The sequence below is a fragment of the Cnephaeus nilssonii genome (genome assembly GCF_951640355.1).
Source record: "Cnephaeus nilssonii genome assembly, chromosome: 22".
Lineage (NCBI taxonomy): Eukaryota > Metazoa > Chordata > Mammalia > Chiroptera > Vespertilionidae > Cnephaeus > Cnephaeus nilssonii.
In genome coordinates, this window is record NC_137093.1 from 22,382,479 (window position 1) to 22,395,176 (window position 12,698).

At 43.0% G+C, this 12,698-nt stretch overlaps 1 protein-coding gene across 3 annotated transcripts in view; it reads left to right on the forward strand.

Moving 5' to 3' along the window:
- The window catches only part of SART3 (spliceosome associated factor 3, U4/U6 recycling protein), a 24,814-nt gene continuing 12,116 nt past the window's right edge, over positions 1 to 12,698 (forward strand). Inside the window, exons 1-6 of one of the 3 annotated variants that reach the window (XM_079762282.1) lie at positions 1 to 346; positions 4,050 to 4,176; positions 4,451 to 4,555; positions 7,774 to 7,958; positions 8,619 to 8,724; positions 9,951 to 10,075. In XM_079762282.1, coding sequence (XP_079618408.1) covers positions 29 to 346; positions 4,050 to 4,176; positions 4,451 to 4,555; positions 7,774 to 7,958; positions 8,619 to 8,724; positions 9,951 to 10,075 — 966 coding nt within the window. In that variant the 5' untranslated portion in view covers positions 1 to 28. Of the gene's footprint in view, positions 347 to 4,049; positions 4,177 to 4,450; positions 4,556 to 7,773; positions 7,959 to 8,618; positions 8,725 to 9,950; positions 10,076 to 10,269; positions 10,334 to 12,698 lie in introns of those variants that run through there. The other 2 variants (XM_079762281.1, XM_079762283.1) reach the window with 2 other exon arrangements.

Genomic DNA, 12,698 nt, shown 5'->3' on the forward strand with positions numbered 1-12,698 from the left:
AAAACCCGGGAGTCGCTGGAAGCGCAAGATGGCGACGGCGGCCGCAGCATCGGCTGCTGAACCGGAGACCAGTCCCAAGGCGGGGCCCGAGGCTGAGGGCGAGGAGGACGAGGTGAAGGCGGACAGGACTAGGAGGAAGGTGTTAACGCGCGCTGTGGCCACCGCGACCTACAAGACCATGGGGCCAGCGTGCGACCAGCACCAGGAGGAAGGCGTGAGTGAGAGCGATGGAGATGAGGAGTTCGCCATGGCCTCCTCGGCCGAGAGCTCCCCCGGCGAGGACGAGTGGGAGTACGACGAAGAGGAGGAGAAGAACCAGCTGGAGATTGAGCGGTTGGAGGAGCAGGTGCGCCCGGGGGTGGGCAGCGGGGTCCCCCTCTCCCCCAGGTTCCCAGGCCTGACCCTCCTCCCGGGCCCGGAGCGGTAATGAAGCCGCCGGGGCAGCAAACCCGCTATTCACCACCGCAGCTCCCAGCGTTTGGGGCGCTTGCCTGGGGCTGTGCAGGCGTTATCCCATTGCATCCTCACAACGACCCAGGGAGGCGGTCGTGTGTCCCCCGTTTTACCGAGGAAACGGAGGCTCTGAGTGGAGGGAATTCTCTGGCTCAAGGTTACACTTCCTGCAAGTGGGGAGTCAGGTCTTGCACTTGGAACCGACTCCACACCTCCCACTCCTAACCACACCGGGAAGCTATGCCCAGCAGCCGAAATACAATGCTCTTCGCCAGAGAGCTATTTCCCTGTAGGAACGGCAATGAAGGATGATGTGGTAGGAAATGCGATATTGACCTTGAGGACGATCATAGCAATGGAAAGGTAGGGATTTCAGCGCCTGGAGGCTAAGGCCCCAGCTGTAGGAGGTCCCCGGCTGTGTGTGCTTGGCCGGGTTTCTTCGTGTCTTTGAGCCTCAGCTTCCTCGTCTGTAAATTGGGCGCAACACTTCCGTGTCGTGTAATTGCGATAGCAGCAATGACAGTCAGCTGTCCGGCACCTCGGGATCTCTATCTAATCTGTTAACTCCGGTGTAATCCAGCGTCCCAGCAGGAGATTTAAATTAGATAATTTGCGGAAAGGTTAATAAAGGGACTACCGTGTTTGTAAAGGGTGGGCAGGGAAATCGGGAGGGAAGGTTAGAATCCCAGGGCTAGTCACAGCAGGACCTGTGTCCATCTTAAGGTCTGAAGAGGGGAGGAGGCGGGACACCGGTTTTTTGAAAGGTGGTGTGGATAGGGCGCCTGAGAGGAGCCAAGGCCTTTGGTCAAGGGGTGCAGCCCTGGTTTCCAATCAGGGGCCGGGTGGGAGGAGGAATACCCTGGCCTACCTCTGCCTCGCATCTGCTGGTGCCTGCTGCTGGGCACACCCTGCTGGAAGAGAGAACCAGAGACCCATCTATGGGGTCCACGTGGGGGGTGGGGGGGTGGTGCCATGAATTTTAGCACATTCGTTCTCACGTGTAAGTTATTTCAGTCTCAGAGCCTACGGTGTCCCAGTTGGTAAAGCGAGGGTTGTTGTAGTGTCCCCCCTCCCCACACGCAGGGCTATTGTGGACCTTAAGTGACACAGTGTGTGTAAAACTGCTGGCAGAGTTTGACACATAGTAGGTGCCATCCAAGGCCTGCTCCTTTCTCCTTTCCCTGCCTTTCCCGTGGGTAGCATGTGTCCTTTCACAGGCCTGTTACTGCTCCACCCCCCACTCCAGGTCCAGGGGGTGCCGTTAGGGAGTTAGGAAATCAGTTAGCTCACTCTGTGCATTGGCTAAGCCGCCTCCTTGTTGAGAGCATCCTTTGTTAATGAAGTTCTGAGACCGGAATAGACCAGCGTGTGAACTCACTTGTCAGTGCTGAGTGAGCTCTGTGAAAATATCTTTTCTAAATGCATCTCATGTACAGACTTTCAGAGTATCTCCTATATATGCTGTCGTCATTGTTTGGGCCTAGAAATCAGACATTTAGACCCAAAATCACCTTAGAGGCAGTTCCTCTACAGTCTTCTGAATCACACATGGTGCTCATGTGAGGGATATTTGCACAGGCATTCCTCACACTAACCGGTAAGGACTCTCCACCCTCTCCATGCTCAGAAAACACATTCAAACCCAGGTAGCTGTGAGTTGGTGGGGGACAGGGAGAGCCTAGGATGTTCTTTAGTGAGGAAAGCACGTCTTTCACAAACGTAACTTTTTAAACTCTTGTTACTTGTGTGCCACATCTGACAGTCCGTTTTGACCCGTCAGAGTCGTGACAGCCACTCGAGAACCAGAGGTTCGCTCCAGCTCCTTCCTGGTGCAGGTGAGGACACTGAGAACCAGGGGAGACAGAGCGTTCCTGTCCTGGCCTAGTCCACCTTTTTTTCAAACCATCACACAATCATGGGATGGGTTCAGCTTGTCAAGCTTTATAATAACGTGTAAGACAACCTTGCTACAAGTCTTTTAAGGTTTTTGAAAGAATTAGGTCATATTCTTATCTGTTATTGATTCTTCTTTATCTTTTATGTGAATTGATACATACAAGCACAGTTCACATCTGTAAATGATACAGTATGGTAATCAAATGAGCACCACTTACCCCATCACTCATCTGCGGGTTAGACGATTCCCCCTCTCAGTCCTGCCTTTCCCTCTCTTCCTTGCCCCCTCCTAAAACCCAGGTAACTACGTTCTTGAATCTTGGGCGTTTCCTTCTCTTGGAAAACATACAGTTTTATCACTCAGGTATGCATCCTTAAGCAATGTGTTGTCCACTTTTGTTTGTTTTTGAGCTTTTAAAAAAGTACGTCATGTTATACGTAGTCTTGTAGGACTGCTTTCCACCCAGCAGTGGGTTTCTAAGGTTCATCCACGTTACTTGTCATTGCAGTTTATTCATTTTGACAACTGTTTGATGAGTTCTAGCATTTGGATTGCTATAGTAGTCCCCCCCCTCGACTCCCCATAACAAACAGGCTACAACAAAACATTGTTTCTGTTGAACTGGGCTACTGTTGAACATGTATAAGAGTTTCTCTGCATTGGTGTTTTTCAATTTATTTTTTTGCATTTATTTTTTTGCATCGGTGTTTTTCAAACTGGGGTCATGGCCATGGGTCATGAAATCAGTTTATTTGACTTTCCCGGTATTTATGTTTTACCACTGAGTGAGGTGTGGAAATTTGCCTTCCATTTATGCTCTTTTGCCATCCCTGCTTTTTAAATATCATTGTTTTGGGTTTCAGATAGTCTTAAAATGTTTGTTATTACATACAATTTAGAAAACACATAAGGAGAAGGATAACTTATACTTACCCACTTTTCTGCTCTTTCTTGTTCTTTCTCCTTGATGCTAAAATTTCTTTAATCATTTTCTTCCTGTTTGAAGAACTTCCTTTAGCTATTCTTTAAGAGTGTAAGTCAGATAGTAACACATTCTTATAGTTTCTTTTGTCTCGGATGTATGATAGCTTTTTCAGCACTTATTTTAATTTATTGTTTTAATTTTTAGTTTGAAAAGTTTCAGGTATAGAAATAGATCTTTATGTGCTTATTATTCAGCTTCAACAGATATCAATCTGTTGTCATTCTTATTTCTACCAATAGGGATCTTTTTATTTTTTATTTAGTAGAAAAGAGCTATTACCTATGTACCTGACATATGCTAAAGCATGTTACTAAATTATGTTTAAAATCCTCACAACCTTATGGGTCAGAAAACAGTGATTTCCCCATTTAATGGTAAGGAAATGGAGGCTTAGGAAAGTTAATAATGTGCCTAAGGCCACACTGTTATTTGTTTCATTAGAATGTTTCCTGTATTTCAGAGAGAACCAAGTGTGTGCTGACGGGAATTGTGACAGACTCGAGGGAACTTTATGGTTGTTATAAAAAGCCTCTTGTATTGATCTTTTTTCTTCCTTTTCCTGAGGATAAAGGTTTCATTTGTTTCAGAGGCTCTCCCAGGTAGCACATTTATTTTGTTTGTGACAGACGTGTGCATTGTCACCAATGGTAAAAAAAGCTAAGTTATTTTGATGATGGCATTTTAAATTTCAACTGCTCTTCCTTTTCCTTTTAGCTGTCTATCAACGTCTATGACTACAACTGCCACGTGGACCTGATCCGGCTGCTGCGGCTGGAAGGGGAGCTCACCAAAGTGAGGGTGGCCCGCCAGAAGATGAGTGAGATCTTCCCTTTGACAGAAGGTAACACCTCACCAGCCAGGCTGCTTTTATAGACACCGAATTGGCAAACCATGAAGTGCCCAACAGCTGTAGAATATTATGATTTTAGTGATTTGATCTTATCCGGGGCCATAAACTTCTGTGCTTGGTGCAGGCTTTAAGAATTGAGTTTTTGTGACCTGGCCAGGTTGTGTAAGATGATGAAACGCTTGCCTGCTGTTGACTCGCAGTACATTGCTGCTTTCAGACCGCCCTCTGGGGAGGGAGGTGGTAACAGGAGGCTGTTGTCTTGTAGAGCTCTGGCTGGAGTGGCTGCACGACGAGATCAGCATGGCCGTGGACAGCCTGGACAGAGAGCACGTGTACGACCTCTTTGAGAAAGCCGTGAAGGATTACATATGTAAGTTCCCCGGGGTGTTTTCCAGGGCGTCCGGCAGTGTCAACCATCAGTCTCTGCTGTCTGGATCGTGTTGGGAGATGCTGCTGCCCAGAAGACAGCATTCGTCTAGCAATTAGGAAGATTGAGTTCAGCTATTATTGTTGTTGTCTAGGGTTTTCAGTTGAAGATACTTGGTTTTAAGACATAGGCATACATCACTTTATTGCATTGAACTTTATTGCATCTCACAGATGCTATTTTGTTTTGTTACAAATTGAAAGTTTGTGGCAACCCTATGTTGAACAAGTGTATCAGCACCATTTTCACCAACAGTCTCAGATGAGAGTTAGCATTTTTTAACAATAAAGTTTTAAAAAATTAACCCTTTGCACTCGCTTGCTTTTTTCTCGATTCCTTTATTCTAATGCTAAACGTGTCGAGTCACACTCGACATCCGAGTGCAAAAGGCTAAGGTATGTACATTTTTTTAAGACATACTGCTATTGCACACTTAATAGACTATAGTATAGTGAAAACATAACTTTTATATGCACTGGCAAACAAAGAAATTTGTGTCACTGGCTTTATTTTGATATTTGCTTCGTTGTGGGGGGTCTGGAACCGAACCTGCAATATGTGAGGTCTGCCTGTACAAGTAGAAGGAATATTTAAGTAAGTGGATGAATATACTCACACCCAGCATTTATCTGGCAGGAAGAATTTAGTTCCAGATGACTAAAGGTCACCTTTTACACATTGAATAGGTTTTTAGAAGTTTTGATAGAATTTTTATTTTTCATATCAAAAACCTTAAAATTTCGTATTTTGAAATAATTCTGTATTTATAGAAAATTGCCAAAGTAGCACAGAGAAGTCCTATGTACTTATTTCGTCCAGTTTTCCCCAATGTCTTATAACAATAGTACAAAATCAAAACCAGGAAGTTGACCTTGGTGCAGTGTGTGTGTGTGGTTCTGTAGATTTTATCCGTGTAGCTTCCGGTAGCCACCACTGCATTCGAGGTACAGACCCTCCCCCACCACAGAGCTCCCTGGTCTGGTGCTGACCGTTCAGCAGTGCAAGTGAATGTGGATGCCTGACTTCCCCTTAAGTCCCTTTACCCTCCCTGTTGATGGTTAATTCTCTAAATATTGTCTCTACATACATTGGGGAGCACATCAGTGCTGTGGACAAAATGCTTTAAAAAGCATTAAAAATACCCCCCCCCCCCCCCCCCCAGCTCCTTTAATTAAGCCCTTCTTCCCCATCTGATTTTCCTCAGTCTCCACTCTGGGCATTTCCCCTTGAGAGCAGTGTCAGCACTTAGTAGGTAGACTGCCCAGAGGGAGAGGATTTTTTGTGTACCTTTACCAGCCAAGAAGAATATAAACTTTTTTACTTTTTATAATTCAAATAATGAAAATAATAGGTGTTTGGTGAATATAAAATTATACTGGATGTGCCTTTAAAAGGTATCGTGTGTCTTGGCTCAGATGGTGCCGGCCCTGTGGCCTCTTAGAATCTCTGCGTTCCAAGTACATGATGTTCCCTTGTTTTCTGCTGGCCCTGTTACCCCTTTCTTAACGTCTCAGAGTCATTAACAGCACCAGCCCGCTCTCTAAAGGATCTTGTGTCCTTCCCCAGACCGCCCACCTGTGATGGTTTCCCGTCCCTTAGGGTTTGCAGTCCTCCCTGCCCTCAGGCCTCCGCTGTCACTTAGTGCTGATGACAGCGTGCCTGCCCTTCCACCAGCTGCTCCAGGGCTGCTGTGGGTCAGGGACTAGCTAACCACGCTCCTTAGAGGATGTCTCATAAGTAGTTTTGAATGGGACCCCAAGGGGTCCTTGTGTTATTTCCGGGAGCTTCAGTGTGTGCAAATTGTCACTTGTTTTGAATGATCAGAAGCCACTTTGCCTGCTTTTTATTTTGTTGTCCTTTTTATTTATTTATTTTTCTATTCTTCGCATTTTAGTTTTTAACTATGTTTTTTCATATTTGAAGATGCCGGGATGGCCTTCCTTATTTCTCAGCATGTACTCAGTAGTGATTTCTGGGGGTGGTCCGTGCTCCAGTAGTCGGAGATGGCTCGGCCCTTTGGCTCCTCAGAGGTTTTGAAAACCAGGTTCCTGGGTCTTGGAGGAGCCTTGTGCGGAGCTTCATGCCTGTTGGGGAACTTGGGATCCAGTGACACCTTCCTTTGTCTGTCTCTCAGAGTCATTGTGGGCTCTGTACGCTTGGGCTTTCTGAGTTAAAATGCTGTTTATAATATTTGTCCCTGTCTAGATTATTTAAGTGTTGAGAGGGGCCATGATGTAATCTGTTGGAAATTACCTTCTCTGAGAGGAGGAACCGTTTGACAGACCATCTGTAAACTTGACCTCCCCTCGCTCAGGCCTTCACCTCCAAGAGCTAGCTCATTTCCGTTTGTATTTTGCAGCCCATCTGGCAGCTCTTCATTGGTGCATGACACAGAGTGGCTAAAGCTTTGGCTAAGTTCTTGAAATAAACCTACTTCAGGAAAAAGCAAGCCTCAGGAAAACATGGTCATTCTCAAATTGGCTTCTGTATCTTTCTGGTATTTTTATTTTACAAAGTTAGTGTATAGGCTTCTGAAAATATTTTCAGGTCTTTGAAAAGTATAGGCAGACCATGTACAGTAAGAATTGATGCATTCATAAAGATCTTTTAATTCATTGGTCTGGTCTTAAAGTTGTGGTAGTGAGTATATAAAAATTTAAAGAGTGAAAGGAACAAAGCAACCAAGCCTTTTTTTTGTCGTCATTGTTTAAAAATCGTTAAAAATAGAGATTTTAAAATAGATTTCTATTAATAGTATTGCTGCTTTTAATTTTTTTCTTTCATTTTGAAAAATTCTAGGTTTTGAAATCTTTCTGAAGATTGACTCAGATTCTTAACTATTTTCATTGAAATCTATCACTGAGTTCCTTCAGTTTTAATAAATAAGCTTTGTGATCATGGTCTTTTTACATATTACCACGTGGCATATACTGTTTATTCAGCAACATCTCAACGAATATACCTGCTAGGAACATTGTTTAGGTATACTTTCTTTTTAACCTGCAGCATTAGAATAGGTGAATTGGGATGCTTATTGATGATGCTGTTACCTTTTTGCATGAATGAGTACTATTTTGGTGGGCACATTTCTTTTGTTATGCCTCATTTTTGGTATTTGGGTATTTCATGTTGTGAACTAATAGAACTCTTCTCATTTTTAGGTCCAAACATTTGGCTAGAGTATGGCCAATACTCAGTTGGTGGGATTGGTCAGAAAGGTGGCCTTGACAGAGTCCGCTCTGTGTTTGAAAGGGCGCTCTCGTCTGTCGGTTTACATATGACCAAAGGACTGGCCATCTGGGAGGCTTACCGGGAGTTCGAAAATGCGATTGTGGAAGCTGCCCGGGTGAGTTCCCCGTCTCCGTGGCCTGTGCTGGCCTTTGAATAGTCGGGCTGTCCCTGTAAGTGCTCTTGGAGGGACAGAGTTAATAAAATGGTCTTTGCCAATTCCTTGGTGTGCGGGCAGGTAAATATATGAAATAAATAGTCTTTACAGCCTAGCAAGAATGATTTCTTTACTGTAAAGCACATGACCCACAATTTGTTCTTGATACTTAAAAATATTACTATTTTAGTTACTGGTTCCAGAATAAAATACAGAAATAACCATGTCACAACCCCTTCCCCCAAAAATGTCCAGTAATAACTGTGAGAGATTTGACCCCATCAGAAATGCAGTTTTTTGACTACAATTTATAGAGTTTTACTGTCCCTCTCCACTGTGTGTGTGGGTGCACACAGTTATTGATACGTAGTGAAGCCCTCTAATGGTTAGGTCGTTATTGTTAAAGTAGCCCGGTTCATTCTTGAATTACGTCCCTGTTGAAAAATCGGCAGTTCTGCCTTCATGTTTACCAAGGCATTACCTCATGTGTGAGAGGTCATACTTTTTTTTTTTTTTTTTTGGTTTGAACTAAAAATGTGTTGAAATATTTTTTTTTTAATGAAATAATTTTGAGGTAGAAAGGACCAAAGTTTGTCATTTACTACAAATTTACTTCTTTAGCCCATGGCTGGCTTCCTTTCCCCTTTTGACCGGGAACAAACCTTTGATTCACAGCTGGAGAAAGTGCACAGTCTCTTCCGGCGGCAGTTGGCAATCCCACTCTACGGTAAGACAAGAGCCCGCCCTTCGTGGTCTTTAAAATGCTTTGGGGTATGTCATGTGATTAGGCCTTTCCCAGCATCCCGGGAGGCAAATGTGGCTGGTGTCCTTATTCTCACTGGACAGTGTCACTATGGACGAGTCCCTTGGTAAAATATATCTTGAATTATTAATGCTCAAGTTAGTTATGAGGGTCAGAGGCAGGAAGTCCCAGTCGTTTGGACATTGTTGGAGAGGCCGAGAGGGGGGTCTCTGAAAGGAATGGGGAAACTGACGCCCTGCGTTTTCTGGGGAAGCTGGATTGAGCAGAGTTCCATTTGGAGCATTTTCTCTTGAGTACCCTCTTCCACGAGCTGGGGAGTTCACATGGGCCGGGATCATTCCTCGGTGGGATGATCTGGTTCAGGAGCACCATGGATCGCAAATACTCATACCTGAATTTCCTGGGGTTTGGTAAGGATTCTCCTTTTTTGGGGAATATATTTTGGCAAGCCAAGCCTTTGAGGTTCTGGAGCTGGAGCAGGAGCAGCACGGGGAGGATTTTTCCGAGCACGGGAAGAGTTTGGCGCTGCCATCTTGTTTGTTGCCTAGACCTGATGTACTGTGCACCCTCAGAACCTCTGGATAACCACTTGAGCCCAGAAGTTATTTCTCATTTTACTTCACAGCTTATTTGGGTTTCATTTAACAAATTGTAAAGTGTCTCTCCAGTTGAATCTTCGGGTGTCATGCAGAAAAGGCTAGAGTGGAACTGGCTTGTAGATTTCATCTCATCCCAGTGGGAGGCAGCATAGCATAGTGAGTAGCACATGAACTTGAACCAGACTGCCTGGGTTCAAACCCTTGCTCTGCCATTTCCTGTGGACAGTGCAAAATGGGGAACACAGTAGAACCCACCTCATAGACTTGTGAGGATCAGACAAGTTAATGGCTACGATGACTTAGAACCTAGGAAGTGCCAGGTAAGTGTTGTTAAAGTTTTGCTATTAGTTTCATTAATTCTGATTGATTAATTGGTAGGACTGCCTGGGATAGTATTTTGAGACAGAGTCTAAGGCCAAATGTGAGCTCAGCAGAAGAGCTCAGGATTTGGTCTGTAAGAGCTGCTATGGCCACAGATGTGGTGGTGGTGGTGGTGGGGGTTAGTGGCATTTGACTCTCATGGTTTAATCTATGTTTGGATTCTTAAGATCCAATTACAAGACCCAAGGGGCTGAATCCGTTTTTCAATAGATATGGAGGCAACCTTTGCAGAGTATGAAGAGTGGTCGGAAGACCCAGTACCAGAGTCGGTAATTCAGAGCTACCACAAAGCACTACAGCAGTTGGAGAAATACAAACCTTATGAGGAAGCACTGGTAAGTGTTGGCTGCTTTTACAGTAAACTTCTCTCTATAAGCTTTTCCCTGATCGGTAGTTGCAAGTAAAACAGTTTCTTTAAAAACATGTTTTATTGTGAAATATATAGAGTGTATAAATGTATATTACAGTTTACATACTAATAATAAAGTGAACATCCATGTACCTACCACCCAGGTTAAGAAATAGAACATTGCCAGTACCTTAGAAGTCTCCTATGTGCCCCTCTCCGATTGCCTCCTCTTCCCTCTCCCGAGGTAATCACTTTCCTGACTTTTGTGATACTCATTCCCTTGCTTTTCTTTATAGTTTTACAACCTGTGAACGTATCCTTAATTAACATATTGTTTAAAGTTTGTTTCTTGTATATAGTGGAGTCATGCTGTATATTTTTTTATTCAACCTGATTTGGGGTTTTACTCATTGATAAGTATAGTGACAGCCCATTTGTTTTGCTATAAAGTTATCTGTATGTAAACAATCTATCCATATTCTTAGTTGGGTTATTTCCAGTGTCTGCTAGGAGCCACGGCGTTGCTTTGACATTGCACGTATCTCTTGGACACGGGGAAGAGAGTTTCTCTAAGTGTGCACCTAGGAATGGGACTGTTCGCCAGGTTACCAGTGTACACTCCTCCAGCAGGACCTGAGATGTCTCCTTACTTTTGTTACCTTGAATATTGACATACTTAAATTTAGCCAATCTGTTGAGTCTGAAACTGGTGTTCTAATTTGCATTTCCCTGATGGCTAATGGGGTTGAGCATCTTTTCACATCTATTGGCCATTCAGATTTTCTTTTTTGGTGAAGTGCCTCTGTGGTGAAAAGTGTCTTTGACACATTTTCCTTTTGGTTTATCTTTTTTCCTTTTTCCTAATTGATTTGTGGGGGTCCTGGAACTTAAATCTTCCTTTCGATTGTAGGTATTGCAGAATCCGTCCCCCTCTCCCCCACGTTTGTGGTTTATCTTCTTACTTTAAAAAATGGCATCTTTTCATGACCAGTCTTAATGTTAATGTACATGGATTTATCATTCTCTTCCTTATTGTTTGTGCTTTTGTTATGCTTAAGAAATCTCTCTATACTCTGAAGTCATTAATGTACTTAGCTCTATTTTTTTCTGGAAGTTTATAATTTAGTGTTTTATTTTTAGGTCTCCATTTGGAGTTGATTTTTGTGTGTGGTATGAAACAGGGTCCAGTTTCATTTTTCCATATGGAGAACCAGTTGTTTCCGCACTCATTCTGTTAATTCACTCTCCCCTCACGCATGTGCAGCCCCACATCTCTCATAGATTAGCTGTCCATTTATGTGGGGGTCTATTTCTGGCCTCTCTGTGCCATCCCACTGGTTTACATTATATCTTTTTAAAGATTTTATTTTCTAGTTGCTCCTGGTATATAAAATGTAATTTGTTTTTATATTAATTTTTTTACCTAACTTGCTAAATTATTACTAATATTAATAATTTATGCCCTGGCGGGTAGCTCAATTGGTTAGGGTGTCATCCTGATATACCAAGGTTGTGGGTTCGATCCTCTGGTCAGGGCACATACAAGAATCAACCAGTGAATGCATAAGTAAGTGGAACAACAAATCCATGTTTCTCTCCATCCTTCCCTCCCTTCCTCACTCTCTAAAAATTAGTAAATAAAATTAAAAATAATTGATGGATTTTTTTGGATTTTTTGTGTTGACTAGTAGTGATTTTTTATACAGTATTATTTGTAAGTGGCATTATTTTCTCTTTCTTGGTCTGAGAATACTTTTAACTTCATTTACCGGTCCTCAGACTTAGTCTTTTGTGATCTTGTATTTCTTGCCTTTTTGTTTGATCTACAGGCATCGTTAATTTTGCATCGCACAGTCTAGTTTGTTTACATTTACTACATGCATGTCCCGCTTTCTTTCCTCTTCCTTCCTGCGTCCTAGATTTTTCATCTGGAATCACTTTTCTGTTGCCTGAAGTCTATCCTTGAGACTCTCCCACACTGGACATTTGCTCGTAACAGATTTTCTCGGTTTTTGTTTGTTTGAAAAAGTTAAACTTTGTTGCTCTCCTTGAAAGTTAATTTCTCAGGATATAGAATTCTAGACTGACAGTTGTGTTCTCTCAGCAATTAAATATATCTTCCTGTCTTTTGGCTTCTGTTGTTGAGAAGTCAGCTGTCTGTCTAACTCTTGCTTCTTTGAAGGTAACCCTTATTTTTTTCTCTGGTTGGTTTTAATATCTCACTGGTTTGTATGATGTCCTACAATTTCATTATTGTAGGTCCAGGTGTGAATATCATTGTATTTATCCTGCTTGTGGTTTGTTGGGCTTCTTGGCTTTGATTTTGGTCTCTCTCATGGCCTAAAGAATACAGATATTTAGAGCCAGGCTACCTCCAGTTTGAATTTTAGCTCGGCCACTTAGTAGCTCTGATTTTGGGCTTGTACTTAGCCTCCTTGTGTTTCATTTGCATTGAGTAAAATGGGGATAGTAATGATACCTGCCTCATAGGATTGTTGTGAAGATCAAAAATATATCTAGGCCAGCAAAAGCTTACCCTTCACTTAACCACCTTCACTTAGATCTTGTCCTTAGTATTTCTTTACCAGTTTGTTGATGATTTTCAGGAT